Genomic DNA, 22,964 nt, shown 5'->3' with positions numbered 1-22,964 from the left:
TTGTGTGGGGGTAAGAACAGAGAGTCCAGATCCTAGGTGTTCTGGTTGAGGGCCCGAATGGCCTGCGGGAAGAAGCTCCTCCTCATTCTCTCTGTGTTTGCCTTCAAGGAACGGAAACGTTTCCCTGACCTCAACAGAGAGAAGAGTCCATTGTTGGGATGGCTGAGGTCCTTCATAATCTTCCTGGCCTTGGTCCAGCACCGCTTGCTGTATATGGTGTCCAGGTCAGGAAGCTTGGTGCGGATGGTACGCTCGGCTGATCGCACCACCCTCTGGAGAGCTTGCCTGTCCTGTTTGGTGCTGTTCCCAAACCAGGCTGTGATACTTCCTGTCAGGATGCTCTCAATGGTGCAGGTGTAGAATGTCTTTAGCACATTTGAGGGCAGTTTAAAGTCCTTCAGGCGTCTGAGATGATAAAGACACTGCCGGGCCTTCTTCACCAGGGTGCTGACATGACAGGACCATGTCAGGTCCTGCGTGATGTAGACACCTAGGTACCGGAAACTGTCCACTCTCTCCACCGGCGTCCCGTCGATAGTGAGGGGCCGGTAATTCCTCTCCTGCTTTGTGCTAAAGTCCACTATCAGCCCCTCAGTCTTGCTGACGTTCAGGAGGAGATAGTTGACCTGGCACATACACCATGTATGTGTGTGTGTGTGTTTTGTGTGTGTGTGTGTCAGGTGGGAGTCTCACGCTGGAGGATCTGAGCTCGTTTGAAGCCACTGAATCAGAAGCCTGGTTTGTTTCTTTGGATAAATACGAGATGTTCTTCCCTCCTCCACCAGCAGGAGGAGCCTTACTCAGCTTCATCCTCAACATCATGGAGGGTCAGACACACCACTACTATTCACACCAACTTCTGCTACTGCGGGCAGCTCCATGACTCTCACTTTCTGTGTGTGTTTGCAGGTTATGAATTACATTCAAACGATATCCACAATGATAAGAGGGTGCTAACATACCACCGCTACGTCGAGGCGTGTAAATTCGCTAACGGACTGAAGCAGTTCATTAAAGACCCAAAGTTCTACTCCAAAAAGGTGTGCAGACTGACCGCATGGCGCTTTCTGTCTCTGATTAGCTAGGTCGCGGAAAAACATTCAGATATTCAAATGTAAAACTTTACGTTCTTCTTCTGCTGTTATAACCTATTACAATACAAGTTTATAACATACAGTATTACAATTATTTTTTTGCGAACAGGAAGCACACATTCTGACTGAGGTCAGGTTTGCTGATCGTGTGAGGGCGATGATCAGCAGCAGTATTACCCATGATGCTCTGTACTACAACATCACACCACACCCCGACACTCAGGGAACCACACATATCTCCGTGCTGGCTGAAGACGGGACGGCCGTGTCCGTCACCAGCACCATCAATCACATGTGAGAGCACATACAGTCTAACACACTGAGAGGAGTTTCAGTGAGGCCCCCTGCTGGCCTGTGTGCGTGCGTGCATGTGTGTGTAATTAAATGTTAGTCCTCACTGTGTGTGTGTGTGTGTGTATGTGTGTGTGTGTATGTGTGTGTGTGTGTGTGTATGTGTGTGATTTTCTCTCTGTAGATTTGGTTCGAGAGTTTTATCTCCTAACACAGGAATCCTCCTGAACAACGAGCTTGCTGACTTCTGTGGCAGAACAAAACAAATTCACCCAGGTGAGCTCACCTGCCCACTCAACCCCCAACCCCAACATTTAACCCCAACCCCTAACCCTAACCTTAACCTCCAACACCAATCTGTGACACTGAACCCCAGCCCCTAACCCGAACTTTAACCCCCATCACCACTCTGTGATCCTGATCCCCAGCTCCTAATCCTAAACTTAACCTCCCACACTAAACTGTGACCTTGACCCCCAGCTCCTAACCCCAACCTCAACTCTCAACACCAACTGGAAACCTGGACCCCCAGTCATTAACCCCAATTTTTGACCTATGACCTATAACTCCTAACCTCTAACCACAACCCCTAACCTCTAGCCCCAACCACTAACCACAACCTCTAATTACAACCCCTAACCCCAACATCTAAACCCAACCCTTAAATTAACATCTAGCCCCAACCACCTACCACAACCCCTAACACCAACCCCATCCCCAACTCCTACCCCAACATGTAGCCCTTACCTCTAACCACAGCCCCTAAACCCAACATCTAACCCCTATCTCTATCTAACCCCAAACTCTAAACCAAACGTGTAACCCCAACCCCATCATCTAACCCCAACATCTAACCCCTACCCTCAAAACTCTAACTTCCATCTCTTAATTTTTACCCTAATTCCTAACTCTGAACTCATGTGTGTAGGAGAGCAGCCACCCTCCTCCATGGCTCCGGTGATCCTCTACTCCCGATCTGAGAAACACACTCTGGTAATCGGAGCTTCAGGAGGCAGTATGATCACCACGGGCATGGCCATGGTAAACCCTTCTAAACACCTTCTGAAATCACCTGTTAAACACCAAACACCCGAGCAGTGGAGGGTGAGAGCAATAGGAGTGCAGGGAGTGATGGTGGACATAGGAAACTGGCTGGATCTACTGAAGGCTAGCCAGCAAGAGCTAAAGACTAGAGGAATCAGAAATCTACTCGAAATCTACTAGAATTACACCTGTGTAAAGAGGGAAGCATGGGATGTGAGAGGAGTTAGAGATGATGGAGTGAGGAACAGTGAGCGTTTCTGCAGTGTGTGTTTTGTGTGCTGAAGGTGAGACGGTTCTCTCACAGGCGCTGATGAATTACCTGTGGCTGGGGAAAACGCTGAGAGAGTCCATCAAATCACCTGTCGTGTATGTGGATGGAAAAAATGAACTCTCCTTTGAGCCGGCATTTGATAAGGTACTGAAACATGACAACACACACTGTGGGGTCTGGTGGTGTGGTGATGTGGTCAAGGAGCTCTCGCTCTCCCTGATGTGTCTGCTGTTACTGCTGTATATATGAACTGTTAGCGCTCAGAGATTAACTGTTAACCACAGACACTCATTCATCAGCTACTAACACTTAAATATCATATACCACATTGAGTGTTACACTGTGTGTGTGTGTGTGTGTTTTCCCAGAATGTGAAGAAGGCTCTTGAGCAGGTCGGTCACACCGTCATCACTCGATCATTGTTCTACAACACAGTTAACGCTGTGTCCAAGCACGAAGATAAGTGTGTTAATGCCATTTCTGACAACCGCAAAATGGGGGAACCTGCTGGATACTGAACACTACACCACACACACATACACTCACTTAAACACACTTATTAACACGCACACACATGCACACACACACTCGCTTACACACATTCATAAACACACTCACACACACAAACACACTCACACACACACCTTACATTATTACCTTGTCACACAGTTAAGCTCATGACTAGAGTATGTGTTAAAATAAGAATGAGTATCAGATTAATCTCAGATGTTGTGTATTGTTATTTATCTGGATGTGTAACAAGTCAAGTTATGGAGGTTTTTATTTTCGGATTTCTCACCCTGACGTCCTCCACTCTGACCTTTCCTGGTTTATTCATACTCCTCAGCGTGTGGGATCCTGCGCAGGACGTGTTTACAGAACCCTCAGAGTGTCGGTCATTAAAACTCTCCAGCGCTCCTTACAGAAATAAAGGGCTGCGTCAGATTTAATCATTTTATTTAGGATTTCGTCTGATTCTTAAACCTTAAAATGATGTTTAGGATAAAAATAAAGTGTAGAGAATCAGAGTCAGTCACTCAGCCAAGACACCAGTTCACTTCATTTCACGATATTTTGATTTGATTTAAAGGAAAAACACACAATTCATCAGTCTGCTGAGTTTTATTTTTCTTTGTATTTGGTCTGTTTTATTTCTCTTACACCTTTATTTCCAACACACAATACATGAAATGAAAACTGGGCGAAAGTGAAAGCTGCAGCATTGCAGGAGGAACATGAGGACCAGTGAAGTGATCCAGACGACCTGAAAAATAATTCATTACATAAAAGAAGCTCTTTCCATCAACTGCATAAACAATTCTTCTATCAAATAATCTGAAATAGAACAGCACAGAGATGCATTCAGATAACAGCTGAGAGTTAAAGTGAGCTTCAGTAGCCGGCGGGATATCCACCTCTCCGAGGGTCTGATTCAGTGCAGATCTTATCACCCTGCCTCATCACGGCCTGGACCACTGCAGGGTAACGCTTCCACTCCCCTATCACATGATTCCTCTGCTTCAGTCCCTCTATAACACTCTGTAATTTAAATTCAGAGTAAATTATTATTACGTGTGCAAGAGAAGAAAGAGTGGTGTGTGTGTTTTAATGATGCTCAGAGACTCATATAAGAAACTTATTTCAGTGGAAGAGATAAAAGATGATTCAAAATGAATTGTTCTTTTAATTGAAAGACTCTTTTAAATGAGACAGATGAATCTTTGTGTTGTCACTTTAACTGTGCTGTCATGTAGGAGTTTTGAATTGTCTGGATTCATGTAATGAAGACGAATCAAAACATTATAAAACTATTATAATGATGCTCATAATCTCAAATATAATTCCATTCTTGTGGAACAGATGAAAGATGAGCAGCTGATTCTGAACAGAATCCCTTAAAATGAATCTTTTTTTTTTTTTTGGTTTAAATGATCACATGATACAGACGAATCAAGTCTCAGTCTGATTCACTTAAACATATTCCAGTCACACCTTCTCAAAGTTGTCCTCCAACAGAGTGTAGTTCAGCTGGTTGTGGAACCGGGGTTCTTCTACAGCTCTCTTCAGATCGTAGTTAAAGAACAGAGAGTTCAGGATCACCTGTGACCGAGACGAAACCATTCACTGCCACGCTGTGTGTGGCCTGTGTTCATAAAGCTTTACAAGACTTATGACTGGGTATAATTGTGTGAATCAGTAACAGTGTTTCATAAACATGTTATAAACTCAGTTACACACTGTTATCAGACTGATGGAGGAGTCCACACTGGTCATCTAGAAAGAGGATGCAGGGATAAAACATGTACAGATCAAGCAGTAGGTGAATGATTATATTCCATCAGATATCATATGGGTGGATGGATGGAAAGATGGTGGAATAAATGGATTAAGAGATGGATGTATAGATGGATTTACAGATGAATGGAGGTTTGGATAAATAAATGTATACAGTGTTGAAATTTTTCTGAAAATTGTACTAATTTTCTGATATCTAATTCTAATCTAATTCTAATTCTACTTTAATCATTAAATCAAAAGATCATTTTTAATTCTTAAATTTACTCACTTAAGCTATATCAAATCTAATCCATAATCCAGAGTTCATTTAAATTTTAATCTTTACTTATTTTGATTTACATATATTAATCTCACTTATCTTAATCTGTCCTTGAGCAATATAATAATATATTAGCACGGCTACACCACAACACCAGAGTTTTAGGACTCTCTGACCACTGCCCGGTTCATCTTCTCCTAACATACAGGCCAAAACTTAAATCTGCTAAACCTGTAGTAAGGACTGTAAAGAGACGGACCAAAGAAACAGAGCAGGACTTACAATCCTGTTTTGACTGCAATGATTGGAGTATTTTTGAAGCTGTTACCACTGATCTGGACGAGCTCACAGAGACTTTAACATCATATATCAGTTTCTGTGAAGACGTGCATTCCTACCAGGACTTATTTAACATTCAGCAATGATAAGCCATGGTTCACAGAACATGACATCTTTGTCAGGCCAAAGAGGATGCCTACAGGAATGGGGACAAAGTCTTGTACAATCAGGCCAGGAACACACTGAATAAGGAGATTAGGGTGGCTAAGAGCAGCTACGCTAAAATGCTGGAAAAGCAGTTTTCTTCCAACGACCCTGCTTCAGTGTGGAAAGGCCTGAAAGACATTACAAACTACAAGACACCACCCCCCAGCACCTGAGGACAATCAACAACTCGCTGAAGACCTGAATGAGTTTTACTGCAGATTTCAAACACCTGGTCTAACACCCCTCACCCAATCTGAACATTCTACACAGCTGTTAACACCTCCAGCTACCCCCCTCTCCCCCCACCTGCACTTCAGATCAGTGAAGATGATGTGCGTCGGATCTTCCTGAAGCAAAAGAGAAGGAAAGCACCAGGCCCAGACGGTGTCACACCAGCCTGTCTGAGAACCTGTGCTGATCAGCTGGCCTTCACCTTTTCACAGATCTTCAATAGATCACTGGAGCTGTGCGAAGTCCCTTCCTGCTTCAAACGTTCCACCATCATCTCCGTCGCAAAGAAACCCAAGATAACAGGAATTAATCACTACAGACCTGTTGTTTTAACGTCTGTGGTCATGAAGTTGTGTGAAAGACTGGTGTTGGCTTATCTGAAGAACATCACTGGACCCTTACTAGACCCCCTGCAGTTTGCTTACCAAGCAAACAGGTTCATGGATAATACAGTCAACATGGGACTGCACTTCATCCTACAGCATCTGGATAAACCAGGGACTTATGTGAAGCTCCTGCTCGTGGACTTCAGTTCGGCCTTCAACGCTATCATCCCAACAGTCCTCCGGACCAAACTAACCCAGCTCTCTGTTCCTAGCTCTGTCTGTCAGTCGATCACCAGCTTTCTGACACATAGGCAACAGCTAGTGAAACTGGGGAAATCCACGTCAAGCAGCTATACCATCTGCACTGGTGCCCCCCAGGGTTGCATCCTCTCTCCATTGCTAGACAGCCAGGCACAAGAACAGTTTCTTCCCCCAAGCAATCTACCTCATGAACAGTTAAATGTTCCCCCCATTGTGCAATAAAAATATGTGCAATACCTTATATTTATTTATCACCCTACATCCCAACATCTTTTCTTACTCTTAAAATATGTGCAATAACACTATATTTATTTGTTACCACCTTACATCTCATCTTATTCTATTCTATTCGTACAATTTATTTTATTTTTCTATTTAAATATGTCCATTTCTATTTCCTATCCTATTTTTTATTTATTTTTTATTGTCTGTGTATTTCTGTTGTCTCTGTGCACTGGGGATTGTAACACAAAAATAAATTCCTTGTATGCGCAAGCATACTTGGCTCTTTCTGATTCTGATATAATTATAAGTTATCAGCTATGGCAAAAGTTAACCATATAACAAGAAGTAGCTTAAGATAGTATATATAATGACCACATCTAATGTCCATGTTTCTAGCAATTTTGAGAAAGTAAAGCAGGTCAGAAAGGTCGGTCAGCGCGGCCTGCATATATGTCCTTACCAACTAGATAGGGAGCTAGGAATAGAGAGTGCCTAGAATAGTAGAGGCCATACCAGGCCGCAGAGATGACAACAATAAGATATGGGACCCAGATGACAGCATGAGGGTGCAAAACAACTGGATATGTAAAATTATCAGTAAAATTCATATACACTATACACACATTATGCAGAAGCACAGTATAGGCGGACATCACAGAGTGATGAGAAGCTGAAGAGATATGATCCTTATGTAGGCCCGTAAGGTGGCTGTGTATAAAAAAGAACCATTCTAATGGCTGGTAATTACTAAAACAAGTGAGTAAAATACCAAAATACCGTATTTACTGTCTAAACATAGTGAATGACAGTTGAGCACAGATGTGGTGAAGCTAGGGTCTGATATGTGATGCATGAAGTAAAAACTTAGTTTTAAGTTAAAGTTAAGTAAGTTAAGGGAAACTGACAGAAAAGAATAGGACAGTGTGAATGAGAGAGCCATAGCATAGCAATAAGGAGAGCAAATAAGTTTAAACAACTAAGACAACAAGTAAGTAAGAAAATAAAGATAGCATCCTCCCTTAAGAGTCGGAGAAATTACCTAAATTGTCAGATAACCACAATGATCCTCACAATACAATTATACAAGTGGATAAAATAATAATAAATAAATTCCTGGAACCATTAGTAGTAACTAATATTAATAAATAATAAAACACTTGCAATAATAAGGTAGAGCTCACTGCAACAGATATGATAAACAGCACTGTGTCTAACCTGAAGGTCAGTGATTGGTATCCACAGGGTGCGAGGAAAGGCTTCTAATGAGTCAAAACAATCATGAGACAAATAGGAGGGGTAAGGACGTCAGTATAAATAGAGGAGATATTTGTACTGGGGGAAGGAGGGGGGTGCACTTGACCACGTTGGACCTGACACTGTGTACTTGAGAGCCATTTTGGTGTTATTTTTGTTAAGGATCCTCTTGATTTAAAAAAAGCCGGTTGTTTCTTCTCATCCAAGCCTGAGGGATTTTCTTTATTTTATTTTGATGGATTAGTGGAAGTTTTTGTAAGTATTTGGTAATAATAGGTCACTGGAGAAGACTTCAGAACCACCCTGTAGCGTGTCCACTCAGAGGGGGACTCTGAGAGTTCTGACAATGGGCAGATGAATGGATGGCTAGATGGATAAATAAATACACATATGAACAGATAGAACAGATGGATGAATGCACAAACTGCTGGGCTGATAAACATATGGATATACTGATGGGTTAACTGTGGATGGATAAATAAATACTGAACATGGATAGACAGACAGTTGGACTAAAGAATGATTAAAGTTGTGTGTGTTACCAGAGCCGTTGCCGTGATGATCCTCGGCCCACCTGAAGCTCCAACCACCATTTTAACTTTGTTGTATTTGTCAGAGATGATGGTTGGGCACATGGCTGAGAGCGGCCTTTTACCTGCACACACAGTGGACATGTTACACTCTCCCTGTTTCATATTACAATCATTTACAAAACTTTTACTGATAAAGTATTACAATATCATCACAACATTGCAGCAGAGAAAGAACTACATGTAAGAACCTGAGCAGAGGATAATGTAATCTAAATATACATACACATTATTACAGTTTATCTGCATATTTAAAATCTGTGGCTCTGAAATGAATATGAATAGTGGGAGAAAATCTGTTACCCGGTTTAATGAAGTTATTGGGAGAAGGAGGAATGCCGTATGTATTTGTGATGTACGGAGAACTGAAGTCATCCATTATATCGTTAAAGAGGATTCCAGTGGAAGGCGACATCACTTTAGAACCAAAACTGCACATAAACACCATCAAGACTGTTTACACACTTTGTTCTGTTCTGATTGGCTGAGAGCAGTACAGTTTGTTCTGATTGTCTGATAGCCGTACACTGTGTTTTGATTGGCTGAGAACTGTACAGTGTGTTCTGATTGGCTGAGAGCAGTACAGTGTGTTCTGATTGGCTGAGAGCAGTACAGTGTGTTCTGATTGGCTGAGAGCAGTACAGTGTGTTCTGATTGGCTGAGAGCAGTACAGTGTGTTCTAATTGGCTGAGAGCAGTACAGTGTGTTCTAATTGTCTGATAGCCGTACACTGTGTTTTGATTGGCTGAGAACTGTACAGTGTGTTCTGATTGGCTGAGAGCAGTACAGAGTGTTCTGATTGTGATCAGTTTTATTGTCTTACTAAAGGTTGATGGTGCTGGTCACAGACACGGCGCTCCCGTCCTCAGCGATGACAGACAGATGAGCCGTCCCAGAATTCTCAGGGTTAAAGTATTCAGGTCCGTAGTAACTCTCTGGATGTGTGGCGTCTGTGATCTGACTGCGGATGTTTTCAGCAAAGTATTCTGAGGTCATGTTGTGGATGAGCTGAAGAGGGACAGACATGACAAAGTTTTTAAAGCAACAAATCTAGAGGCTTGAATAATTTCTCTAACTATAAGTATGACGTGTATGGTCTGTGTTTTTTCCCCGCCCAGAAATGTAATTCTTGTTTGAAGCAAAAATGAAAGGTTTTATAATAGGTAGGTTGAGAAGCTATATATAACTGCTACTGTTCCTCATTATAATTGAAAGTTACTGTGTTAATGATGAACAACAAACACCATGATGTGATGTGGAACTTAACACTGTCTCACGTTGGTGATGTTGAGTTACTGAGGATCTCCCAGCCTGCTCCTCATAGCGAAGGCAAAGCGGAAAGCCTCAATGATGCGGTGATAAGTGAGAGTCTTCTTCTCTGGAGTGGACACACTGCTGGGTGAGAAATTATAACCTGCACAGAGACATTTTAAGCCTTTTATATCATCATCATACACTAGTTATAAGTTTTCATGTTCGCTTCATGTAAGGATATCTTGTCTAGGAATCTAGTTTCCCTTAGAATTCACTGGTAAAATTCAGAATTCATTGTACCATCAATGATAGCAAACACTTTTGGCCCAGAAGCAGGAGACCATGCCAAAACCATGATACTACCACCACCATGTTTTACTGATGGGAGAAGGATTGCATATCCTCATGTTGGATTGGAATCCTGCAACTTTTCCTGAGATCTATAACTACAGTCTGGCAGCAGCTTTCACCTTGCAACCCTGTCATGAACACCACAGTTGTTCCGTTTTCTTCAACTGATGGATTTATGAACATTAACATTAGCCAATGTTTAGCCAATGTCCAAACCTTTAGTTTGGTAGAAGTTACCCTGGGTTCCTTTGTGAACTACACTAGATTTATATTTAAATTTCTCGCATTTGACGGATGCCCTTATTCAGAGAGACATACAAGGTGCTTTGAAGTCCCTATCAGTGAATACATGAACACTAGTTCAGTGGGTCACAGACTTAGGATACCGTCAGCCTAAAAACTACATAAAACAAACAGGGAAAATAAGAGCTAGTTTAAGTGTTTCAGGAAGATGTAGGTTTTATCCATCATTTGAAGACAGCCAGTAACTTAGCTGTTCAGACGTCTAGGAGAAGTTCATTCCACCACCGCGGTTACCTGAACAGAAAAGAGTCTTGATGTATAATTAACCTCTTACGCTGAGAGATGGTGGACCAGTCGAGCAGTGCTAGTAGATCTGAGGGAGTGAGGTGCAGTGTAGGGAGTAATAAAATCTTTGAGGTAAGATAAAGCTGGTCCGTTCTTGGATTTGTAGGCAAGCATCAGTGTTTTACATCTGATGCAGTTCCCAAAATCCAGAGGAGAAGAGCAGCAGTAGGATTGTCTGGGAGAACAGTTGAGTGGTATGGCACGTGGAAAACAAAACTGCATGTTGGATCAATTGTGTTTCGAGGTAGACCTACTTGTAGAAAGCTGCAATAGTCCAGTCTCGAAGCAACCAGAGACTGAACAAACACCTGAGCAGCCTGTGTGGATAAAGACAGCTGAATCCTTCTGATGTTGTACATGGGAGGAAAAGGACAGTTGATTGTCCGTGCGAGCAGTGGTCGAAGGCCAGATCAGAGAGTTGTGTATAGATATCGCAAGATCCTGATCAGGGGATGAGTCACCTGGGATTACCAGCAGTTCAGTTCCTTTTTGAGAGAACTTGACACTGTGTCATGGTTGACGCTATGGGAATGCTTCTATGTGGAAGTTGTGTCTGAAGCTTGGTGTGAAATGACAACGATTTTTCGGCTGAGGTAGGTCATGTGACGAAGTGGAGTGTGCCAGCAAGACCATAAAAGGGCATCTACATCCCATTACTCCAGCTTCTTTGTCTTCAGGAAGCGCTCTGTGTATGTTTGTTTCAATTGTTTGTCCTATCTGTCTAAACATCCTCATCTCAAACAATTTATTGAAACAAAAGCCAACAACAGTGGTGGGTATACCACAACAAAAAATGTCAATGTCTCAATAATTTGTCATGTGCCCTTGACCATCAATTACAGCTTGACCACGACATCTCATGCTGTTCAGGAGTCGACTTATTGTCTGCTGAGGCATGGCATTCCACTCTTCTTGAAGGGCGGCCCTCAGGTCATTGAGGTTTTGGGGTGCAGGGTTACGAGCCTCTACACGGTGACTCGGCTGATCCCATAGGTTTTCTATGAGATTCAGGGCTGGAGAAAGTGCAGGCCTCTCCATTTGAGGTACCCCAGCCTCCAGCAGCCGTTCCCCAATGATGCGACCTCGATGAGCTGGAGCATTGTCGTCCATGAAGATGAAATTAGGTCTGTGTTGTTCATGCAGAGGCACAATGACTGGATTAATGATGTTATTCAGGTAGTATTGGCTTGTCACTGTACCATCCAAAAGATGTAGGGCAGTTCTGTATTGAGTAGACACACCTGCCCAGACTGTAACACCACCACAACAGTGGCTGATGCATAGCGCTCTCCTTGACGTCTCCAACATCGTTGGTGGCCATCATTTCTGCTCAACGTGAATCGACTTTCATCAGAGAACAGCACTGAGGCCCATTGGTCCCCCGTCCAGCGTAAATGCTCCCTGGCCCATGCAAGACGATGACGTCTGTGCCTGGTGGTGAGGTCAGGTACCCTTGCAGGTCGTCTAGCACACAGACCCTTTTTGTGTCTCTGTCACAACCTGCTGATGACACTCTGTGACACTCTAAGCTCAGTGGCCACTTCCCTCTGAGAACATCCTGTTTGAAGCCTCGCAATGGTGAGGTACTGTTGATCAACTGTTAGGTGTCGTCTTGGTCTCATGATGTCAAAATGTGAACAGCATGATGAAGAGGACTGTTTAAATACCAATTATAAGTCAACCAGAAAATTTATTGGTTGATTCATGGATCAACACCAGTTGTGAATTTTGCCATTAAGCACCTTGTTAGAGAACAGCAAGTTATGCAAAAAGTACTGAAACACTGAACAGTTGGACATGTGCATTCAAAAGTGTAGAGAAGGTCAAATATAAAACCTGTAAAAGTTATAGTGCATGTTAGGTGCATCCTGAAATTTCACCCAAAAGCCGAATGTCCTTAACTTTTTGTGAGTAGTGTATGTATATATATATATATATACTGTATATATATATATATATAAAGCGCATGAATCCGTTCCCCGCTACATTACAAGGGCCAACTCACACTTTTTCTGCATTAAGTTGATGCATGGCGTGCATGCATGGCTCTCGAGGGAGCCAGCTACGTGCACTGCGAAACCTTTCCTTTCCATATACACCTTTCTCGCTTGGCTGTTTTCAGCAGCCAAGCCCCTGCTCCTCATGACTCGGGTCCCACATCTGCTAATGCAGCATGGGTCTTGCAGGTCGAGTTAGTGGAGGCAGAACAAGAGACGGGTGATCCCCTTTCTCTTGCCCTCTTTCCCAACTCGGAGTTCCCCACTTTGGCTCTTGGAGCTTGCTTTGCAATTTCTCCCAACCCGAAAGAGGAATTGTTCTTCATCGGACTCTGAGGAGCTCAATGTGGACAATGATGAGCAGTATTCCACTGTAATGCTTCTTGAGAGAAAGCAATCAGTGGTGTTCATGCTGTTGAGTTTTGCAGACTGTCACTAAACTCATTCTGAATTTGCTGTATTACCAGCCAAGAGCCTCGTTGCTTGAGTCCCACATCTGTTGAGGCACTGCTGGATTCGGTAATGGTTTCACAGCTTTGTGAATCCATGTAGGTGCCTCCCATTTTTCCCATACCTCCACACTGAGATGTCGAGGTTGTGGAATAATCCTTATTCTGCCTGTTCTTTCTCCTCAGCCACTGCTGACTATTCAGCCATTGTGGGCCTTAATGAACATGGGTATATGGCAATGCAGAGGGTTGAAGAGATGCTTTCAGGCTATCTCTCCCTTTCATTGGCTGCATGGAAAGTCTGTATTCCCATTGCTGTCCTATTGGGCCTCATCGGCCTTATAGGGAAGGCCTACAATCCCGCAGGTTAAGCTGTTGCAGTGCTGCACACAAAATCAGTTTTGTAGTAGTACAAGTTGACCTGCTAAAGGAGTTCAGCTGTGGGAAAGGGGCTCATCAATGAGGTAGGAACTCTGCCAGGCCACAAATTTAGTCCTCTGTGCCACAAAGCAGACAGCCCATGTTTCACAACTGCTGTTTCACAACTGCATTTGGTTGCCACAGAGACGCAATCTGACAGAGATAAAAGAAAGGGACAAAACCTTTCTTTTAGATGCCCTGATGTCTCCTAAGGGCCTGTTCTTTCTTCCCTGCAGCGAAGAGCTATGGCTATCAACCAGTAGCCACCAGCTTGTTGAGGCAAGAAACAAAGGCTCGCATTGCAGTCTGAGACCCCCATGTGGGCCAGAAAGGAATCCTAATGCCTGAGGGCTACGGTTTACTAGGGTTTTCATTGCTGCCTACCTTGCCATCTCTGGTGCTTCAGGGTTTAGCCATGACCTCCCAACTTTCTTATGTGTTGCTACCCCCTGGGTTAGCCTCTGCCAGCTTGCTGTTTTAGCCTCTGCCAGCTTGCTGTTTTATCACCTGGCAGTGTGAAAGCTTCTGTCGGGTGTGTAACAATGTGTTCTGTAGGAAAAGGCTTCAGAATAATCCTGAAGGGTGCCTATCTTCACATTGGCACCTTTCCAGAGCACTGGAGACTCCCCTGGATTGTTGTCGAGGAAAAGTGTATCGGTGCCAGATTCTACCTTTAGGCCTAGTCTTATAGCTCACCCTCACAAAGTGTATGAAGGCTGCTCTGGCATTATTGCACCCTGGGGCTTCCATATACTTAATTTTCCAGATGACTTTCTCATCTTGGCTCAGTAAGGTTACAATCCACGTTACAATCCACCACGCTCTTTAAGATCGCAAAATTCCGGACTTCTAGTAGTTCCCAGAATATCAAAGTCCACAAAAGGGGGTAGAGCGTTTTCGTATTTAGCTCCAAAACTTTGGAATAGTCTTCCTGACAGTGTTCGGGGCCCAGACACAGTCTCCCAGTTTAAATGTAGACTAAAGACTTATCTCTTCAGCCTGGCATATATCTAACACTTCCCTGATTAAATGCACATTCATCTAGTACTGCTAATATTATGAACAGCAGCTACGCTAATGCTGTTCCATTGTTTCCCTTCTTCTACCCATCCCGAGGCATACAGAGACTGTGCCGGCTCCAGTGGCATCCGGAGATGGACCAGCTCCAGCCGGGTTCTGCTTGTGAGGATTGGGATATTCAAGCAGCACCGTGGACAACAACCTCCTTATTGATTTACATAACACTATACACATGCTGTATCTGCATCACACAATTGTCACCCAAATGAGGATGGGTTCCCTTTTGAGTCTGGTTCCTCTCAAGGTTTCTTCCTCTTACCATCTAAGGGAGTTTTTCCTTGCCACAGTCACCTCAGTCACCTCAGGCTTGCTCACTTGGGATAACATCTAGGACTGTCTGTCTGTCTGTCTGTTTATATGTTTGTGGTTTTCTTATGTCATTTCTCATGTAAAGCTGCTTTGAGACAGTACTCTTTGTTCAAAGTGCTATACAAATAAATTTGAATTGAATTGAATTAAAGGGAAGTGGCAGCCAGACACTGAGATGCCGTGCTTGCCCACAAAATGTCTCTAAGTCTCAACCTAGTTAATTGTGTGCTGTTATCTTCTCTGAGTACCACCTTCTGGGGCATAGTTTGGGATTCATCCACAATACGGGCATGTCTGTCTCCCGCTCTGGGGGATTCCATCCTTTCTGCCATAAGGGTCTGATTTTAAAATCTGACTTCGCCAGTGCCTCTCTGGCCAGATGGCCTGAAGATGGGGGCTATGCTTATGGTAATTTTTGGGAAGGCAGAAGTGGCTATGTTCACCTCTGAGGACCCACTGTCCTCTGTGGCTCTCCCGTGGATCTCTTTTCCCTTCTGGATGGTGCTCCTTTGGGAGGAGCCTCCTCATTCATGTGCAGGGGGTGATTCTCCACCCCCGCCCTGAGATTTAGAACCTCTGGTCTGGCCCCTGAGGGGGACCAGCTCCTAGACTCTGTTCTCACAACTGAGGTTGTGTAGACTATTTTGAACTTTCTTCTCTGGTAAAATTGGCATCGTCCTAATCTAGTTCACGGCCCAGTAAGTGCAGTGCTAGAGTTCTTGCAGATCTGCCTCACACAGATCCACACTGATGTATACATGGCACCCATTGCTGCGATTCACATTCCTGTTCTCTGGTCCCTCACCCTCTGCAAGTGCCAGGTGGCTGAGGCTTCCCTGCAGACCCAGCGTCTCCTCCTGGGCCCCCTCAATAGTCCTGGATGGGCTTTTCCATGCCCACTCTGAGCCAATAGTGTCAGTCTCTGAGGAGTTTCTGACCCTGGAAACAGCTCTGCTATAAGCCGGTCATCCAGCCTTTCTGCAGGCCTTCTGTCCTCCGCCCCACAAGTTGGTGAAGCAGGAGAGACTGCATGTGCTGTGCCCAGTTCGGGTTCTTAGAACTTACGGCCACTGTTTGAGTGCATGGCCTAAGTCCACTCCCTTTGCTGCTCTTTGGCTGCCGCAACAAAAGCAATCCAGTCTCCAAGCAGCACCTTGTTCTAGGTAGTAGTAGCTGTCTCCTAGGCCTGTGAGGTGCGCTGTGTGGTTTCACCTCTAGGGATTACAGCTCACTTCACTAGGTGTATCTCCTTGTCCAGCACTCTGGCTTTGGGCGTTACCCTCCACAGCAGGTTGGTCCTCTCTGTATACCCATATCAGGTTCTATAAAATGGACCTGGACCCCACTCCTGGGTCCTGGGTCTTACAGGGCTAATGTTCCTCTGCTCCTGGCTTGTTTGTACTCTGGGATAGACATCTCCTGATGTGTGGTGCCATTGGTATTGGTGTTCCCATAGCATCAACCATGATGCAGCATCAAATTTCCTCGAAAGGGAACTACACCAAGTTATGTAAATAACCTGGTTCCCTGAGAAGGGATGGAGATGCTTATGCTAAGTGGTATAATAAGGTTAGTGGTGATGTCACATGGTCAAGTTTTGCTATTGGATAATCAAATTACCTTAATTTATGGTTAATTATGGCTAATGATTCACAGAGTGATCATTCATTCTTCTAAAACATTGTACAGCTCGTATCTCAGGTCTCTAACTCCCCCAGCTAATATTGCTAACCAAGACTGAGTGGCTGACAGAGAGTAGAGAAACTCTAAGTGGATAATAGAGATAAGACACTTCATAATATCCATTTATTCCACTCAAAGGAACACACACACACACACAGACACACACACACACACACTCACCTTTAACAATGTTGAGGATTAGCGCTAGCACAGGACCACTAGATGGAGCATCTGGAAAGTGCATCGTGTATTCTCCCACATTTATCTTCAGTGGGCTTTCATTCAACTCTGGTGTGTAAGCTGACAGGTCTTCAAGTGTTATAATGCCACCTGGATCATACCCCAACACCAGGAACAGGTTAGCATACAGATTAGCATGAGGTGATTAGCACTGAGCATTAGCTTCTTAGTTAAAGAATACACAGAATACACAGTAATCTACACTATAGTGAATGTTAGCATCAGTACTCTATTGAGTACTAGGATATGTCTCAGTGATATTTAGTATCTGCATTGCAGGGTTTATTAACATTATGATGCTAATAAGAGTGCTAGTAGCATGTTGTAGACTTTAATAGTTCAGCACTGATGGACCTGCAGCCTGGATGTCCTTCACTATCGTTTCAGCCATGGAGCCTTTATAAAAAACATCAGCTCCTTCCTCAGCGATCCTCCCGTAGGTGTCTGCTAGCTGTGGAAATCTGATTGTGTCGTTTTCCCTCAGGATGGTTTTGTTGGAATCACAGAACACTTCACTGTAACAGAAAATAAAATTCTAAATTATAATTCAAAGAAATCCTTTTCCTTATGGCAGTAAAGTGTTCATCGGTCAGTCAGTTGTAAAGTCCACATTCTGCCCTGATTCTGTCATGTGTGATGAATATACTGTGCATTCTGAGTTCACTTCCCTTATATGGTCATGACTTCCTGTTCTCACTAACACTTGAGCTTTATGGTTGCTTTTTCAATTTAAAGATGGATATTATATTAAATTTTCTAGCCTTGGACAGAGGAATTCTCCCTACATAGGCAGCCTCCTGCTGAACAGAACACATGGGTGTTGCTGATATGTTGAAGTGTCCATGACAGTGATGTCCCTCACCACAACACAGGATCAGCCTGAATGGTCTCCTGGTTTTCATGAATGGATTCGGCAAGAGCTCTGCTCACTCGGATGCCATCACGTGCCAGCTGGATGCTCGGCTTAAACAGCTCCCTCCAGGGCAGGCGGCCATGACGCCGGTGTGCCAGTTCATAGCCACGAAGCTCACCGGGGACAGCGATAGACAGACCTCCTGTTATTCATGAAAACACAACAGACCACAGAGCTGGACATCCCTTTTGACCTACACAGTATCATGTACATTAAGCACACTGTAAAAATTCTTAATAATTAATTATTTGTGGCTTCTTTATACCTGTAGGTTGTAGGTTTGTGGTCTAATAGCAGTAGAGTACTGATTAACTTTTATAGAATATGTTCATGTTCAGAATGTGCAGCACCTTTTTGAGCGAGCTTTGCATTGCTGCCGAACATGTCAACTGTTGCTTTTAGGGGAGCCACTTCCTTTGCGTTGATCGTCTCCACCATCCCTAAGATAGAAAAACAAAACTAGTGCACTTTAGCTAATTAATTCTCAGTGAATTATTGTTGATTTTGTGTGTTTGTGTGTGTGTGTAAAAAGGAACCTACAGAAGTGGTCATTTTTGATCTGTCTCAACTCCACCTGCACTTCCCCCTACTGGACAGTGGAACCCACTTCTGATTTGCAGTGTCACTTCCGGTTTATTGGTCATTTAAGCCATGCTCACGCCACATGTTGGTGTAAAGTATTGTAGTTATCTGTGTCTTTCAGTGCCATTGTTGATTTTTCTGGGGTTTCTTGTTTTGCCGTGTTTGGATTTGAATTTGTTTGCCATGTGGACTGTCTTGAGAGTTTTGGATTGCCCATTTCTTGACTCTGCCTTTGGATATTGTTTGGAATTGAATGCTTGCCTTTCCTAATAAAGCCTGCATATGAATTCCACTTCTGTTGCCTCTGGTCAACTCTGGTCAACCTTACAACACCCTGACAACTGCGATAATCAATAAAATGCAGTTAAAATAGAAATGAAAAGTTTTTATTGTTTTCTTCAGATGGATAGATGGATTAGACAGATAATCAGATTATTTTTTCTGACATTTTTTGAAGCTTGACTAGAAAACTTCTGGTCCTTTTTGAATAAATCTTTTCACATGGACCCATTTAACCAATCTGATAGCCTTTGTCATAGACAGACAGACAGACAGATAGACAGTAGATGGACAGATAGACAGATGGACTGATGGATGGATGTTACCTGTAGAGCTGTTATAGATGATGAAGTAATGTCCTCCTCCGATGCCCATGCTCTGAGCATTAAACAGTCCCACACACAACAGAGTTGCGATGGCAGCATCGACCGCAGAACCACCACGTTTTAACATGTCACTGATACACACACACACACACACACACACATCACAACATGGCTACAGTCTCTGAAACTCTCAATTTTAAGGGAACTCTAACTACTCTATAAGCTTATAGTATAAACAGAACAAACTTAACATGAAGAACTGATCCAGTGAGCTCTCTGACTTAAGCCTTTACACAGATCAGCTATAACATTCAAACCACTGAAAGGTGAAGTGAATAACATTGATGAACTTGGTATGGTGTAAGGGGTGGGATTCATTCAACAGTCAGTTCTCCAAATGTATGCATGTTTAAAAACCTGAGTGACTTTGACCAGCGCTAAATGGTGTCCACTGCAGCTGTCATGTTTGCCATTGTAATTCTGTATGTGTACTAGTGTTTTTATGTGTCTTGAACACACACCTGGCAGTAACAGAGAGTAAGTTACAGTAGGGAAGAACTTCTGGACATCTGCCTTTACATGCACATGAATTTTAGTGACATTCCATTCTTAATCCGTAGAGTTTAATATGGAGTTGTCCCCCCCTTTACAGCTATTACAGCTTCAACTCTTCTGGGAAGGCTTTCCACAAGGTTTAGGAGTGTGTTTATGGGAATTTTTGACCATTCCTCTAGAAGCACATTTGTGAGGTCAGGCACTGATGTTGGACGAGAAGGTCTGGCTCTCAGTCTCCACTCTAATTCATCCCAAAGGTGTTCTATGGGGTTGAGGTCAGGACTCTGTGCAGGACAGTCAAGTTCCTCCACACCAAACTCACTCATCCATGTCTTTATGGACCTTGCTTTGGTCACTGGTGTGCAGTCATGTTGGAACAGGAAGGGGTCATCCCCAAACTGTTCCCACAAAGAGCATGAAATTGTCCAAAATGTCTTGGTATGAAGCTGAAGCATTAAGAGTTCCTTTCACTGGAACTAAGGGGCCGAGCCCAACCCCTGAAAAACAACCCCCCACCATAATCCCCTGCATCAAACTGTACACTTGGCACAATGCAGTCAGACAAGTACCATTCTACTGGCTATCGCCAAACCCAGACTCGTCCATCAGATTGCCAGACAGAGAAAAGTGACATCTCCACTGCTCTAGAGTCCAGTAGCGGGGTCAGCTTTACACCAGTGCATCTAATGCAGCTTTGCATTACACTTGGTGATATAAGGCTCGGGCGCAGCTGCTTGGCCATGAAAACCCGTTCCATGAAGTTCTATACACACTGATCTTGAGCTAATCTGAAGGCCATGCGATGTTTGGAGGTCTGTAGCTATTGACTCTGCAGAAAGTTGGCGACTTCTGTGCTCTGTGCTCCCCAGCATGTGCTGACCCCAATCTGTGATTTTACGTGGACTACCACTTTGTGGCGAACCATTCTTTCACAACTGTTTGTAGGAGCAGTCTGCATGCCCAGGTGCCTTATTTTATACACCAGTGCCCAAGGAAGTGATTGGAACACATGCGGAGTAGTGTGGATGTAAAAAATTCTGAACAATATTTAAAGGTCTGTATTCAGAGTCAGCAACTTAAATCCAAACGTTATCAATATTCACATGGAGAAAGTCTCTCATGTTCAGAATTAGGATACACAACTGTGCAATGTATCTTCTGACCTCCAAATTCAAACCATTTAAATGCCTAAAACATAATAATAAACTAATATAAAATTATAAACACTCTCAGTGAATAACTAAACCCTCAGTGAATTAGACTGGGGTTAATGTCGATCTCTGATGAAGTACTGAAAATTGTGAAAAATAAGATTAGTAACTAAGAGGAAGTTTTCATCACATAGAAAGTGAAACACATTGCTTTGTCCTACCTGCCGATCTCAGAACATTTCCCTGCATCAGCTGCGACAGCAACTTTGGAGTAGCACTGATCCGAGATGTTATATTTGTTTCTCAACTGTATGATCATGATGGTGACAATAATTACAGTGATGACCACCAGGCAGATAATATAGGACTTCTTCATCCTGTTCAAACACAGTGCAAACATTAATGTGGTCATGTGGTTTTGTGATCATCAGAACAATTAAAAACACATTTTAATCTTTTAATTAATGAATTGTTTGGTGTTCAGTCTCAGTGTCTTAAAGTTTTAAACTGTAAATGCTCAGTGAGCGAGACATGATGAGGTGAACTGGCTGTTACTAGGACTGTAACATGAACTGCTGCTGTCCCAAAACATGCAGCGTCCCAAAAAAGTCCCAAAAAACTCTACAGATTGTTCAGACACATTAAGCTGGAGTTTAGCGTGAGAGTCTGTTGGCTGATGACACAATGGGATAAGGATCGATCTGATCTGAATACATCAGTGTAGAAGAAAAGAAACACCGGCCATATTTTAGACAATTATACTCTGAAAAAGATTTCTGTCTGATGAAAGGTTTAGTACTTAGTGGTGTGTGTGTGTGTGTGTTTTCACAGAATGTTGATCTCCATGAAGACGAGTGTGTGATGTGTGTTTCTGCTATCTTTGTCAAACTCAAAAACAGGAAACCATGAAAATACTGAGCATTACACACACACACTCACACACACACACACACACACACACTCACACACACACACACACACACACACACACTCACACACACACACTGAGGAAGAAATAACAAAAGTGAACAAGAGACTGATAGACAGGAAGACAAGAAATACAGAAGACACTGCAAGAGAAAAAGAGTCAGACAGGAAAAAAGAAACAGACAGAAAGACAGTGAAAGAGAGACAAACTGAGAGAGTGAGACAAGACTGAGAGAGTGAGACAAAGTCTGCTACAATTCTACTTTCTAATATGATGGCTAATATTGGTGTGGAAATGAGTCACATTTTACTTTATACAATAAAAATTTTCCAGTTCATCTTTAAACTTTAACTGACCCTTTTGTCCATCTTTCTTTCATGGTATGTTTTGTTATTTTAATGATCCAAGATCTAAATGTAATTTCTTCTCAAATAAACCATTTATTTATGAATATTATAAAGTAAAAGTAAATAAACCATCATCAATTTATTCCATCATTTCATTTCACTCTCTGAACTTTCTCTTTCCTTTTTTAATTTATTTATTTCATTGGCCCAGAAAATAAACTCTTATTTACTCCACAATACCAGCATCAGTAGAAATTTATTATTATTATCAGCAGAAAATTAAAACTTTTTATTTCCTACCTCGGCTTCTTTCTTTTTATGTTCAGTTTCTGCAGAAACTTAGTTTGTTAAACCTTCTTAGTCTCTTCTTCACCTGATCACAATACACAACTTCTTCTCTTTCTTTTTTCTCTTTCACCTAAGAGCGCCTTCCAGGATGTGCTGTCTACACACACACACACACACACTCACACACACACACACACTCACACACACACACACACACACACACTCACACACACACACACACACACACACACACACTCACACACACACACACACTCACACACACACACACTCACACACACACACACACTCACACACACACACTCACACACACACACACACTCACACACACACACACACACACACTCACACACACACTCACACACACACACACACACACTCACACACACTCACACACACACACACACACACACTCACACACACACACTCACACACACACACACACACTCACACACACACACACTCACACACACACACACACTCACACACACACACACACACACTCACACACACACACACTCACACACACACACACACTCACACACACACACACACACACACTCACACACACACTCA

General features: G+C 43.1%; 1 protein-coding gene and 1 pseudogene across 1 annotated transcript in view; one reads left to right on the top strand and one right to left on the bottom strand.

Moving 5' to 3' along the window:
- Positions 1–3,805, top strand: part of ggt5a (gamma-glutamyltransferase 5a) — a 17,583-nt gene extending 13,778 nt beyond the window's left edge. Inside the window, exons 6-12 of the mRNA XM_058389768.1 lie at positions 681–827; positions 910–1,040; positions 1,204–1,388; positions 1,570–1,661; positions 2,314–2,426; positions 2,734–2,844; positions 3,069–3,805. Coding sequence (XP_058245751.1) covers positions 681–827; positions 910–1,040; positions 1,204–1,388; positions 1,570–1,661; positions 2,314–2,426; positions 2,734–2,844; positions 3,069–3,218 — 929 coding nt within the window. The 3' untranslated portion in view covers positions 3,219–3,805. The remainder of the gene's footprint in view (positions 1–680; positions 828–909; positions 1,041–1,203; positions 1,389–1,569; positions 1,662–2,313; positions 2,427–2,733; positions 2,845–3,068) is intronic.
- A 143-nt stretch (positions 3,806–3,948) lies between these two features.
- LOC131353065 (glutathione hydrolase 1 proenzyme-like) lies at positions 3,949–22,610 on the bottom strand (annotated as a pseudogene).
- Positions 22,611–22,964: the final 354 nt, after the last annotated feature.

The sequence above is a fragment of the Hemibagrus wyckioides genome, linkage group LG05, assembly GCF_019097595.1.
Source record: "Hemibagrus wyckioides isolate EC202008001 linkage group LG05, SWU_Hwy_1.0, whole genome shotgun sequence".
NCBI classification, from domain to species: Eukaryota; Metazoa; Chordata; class Actinopteri; order Siluriformes; family Bagridae; genus Hemibagrus; species Hemibagrus wyckioides.
This window is presented reverse-complemented; position numbering and strand designations above follow the sequence as displayed.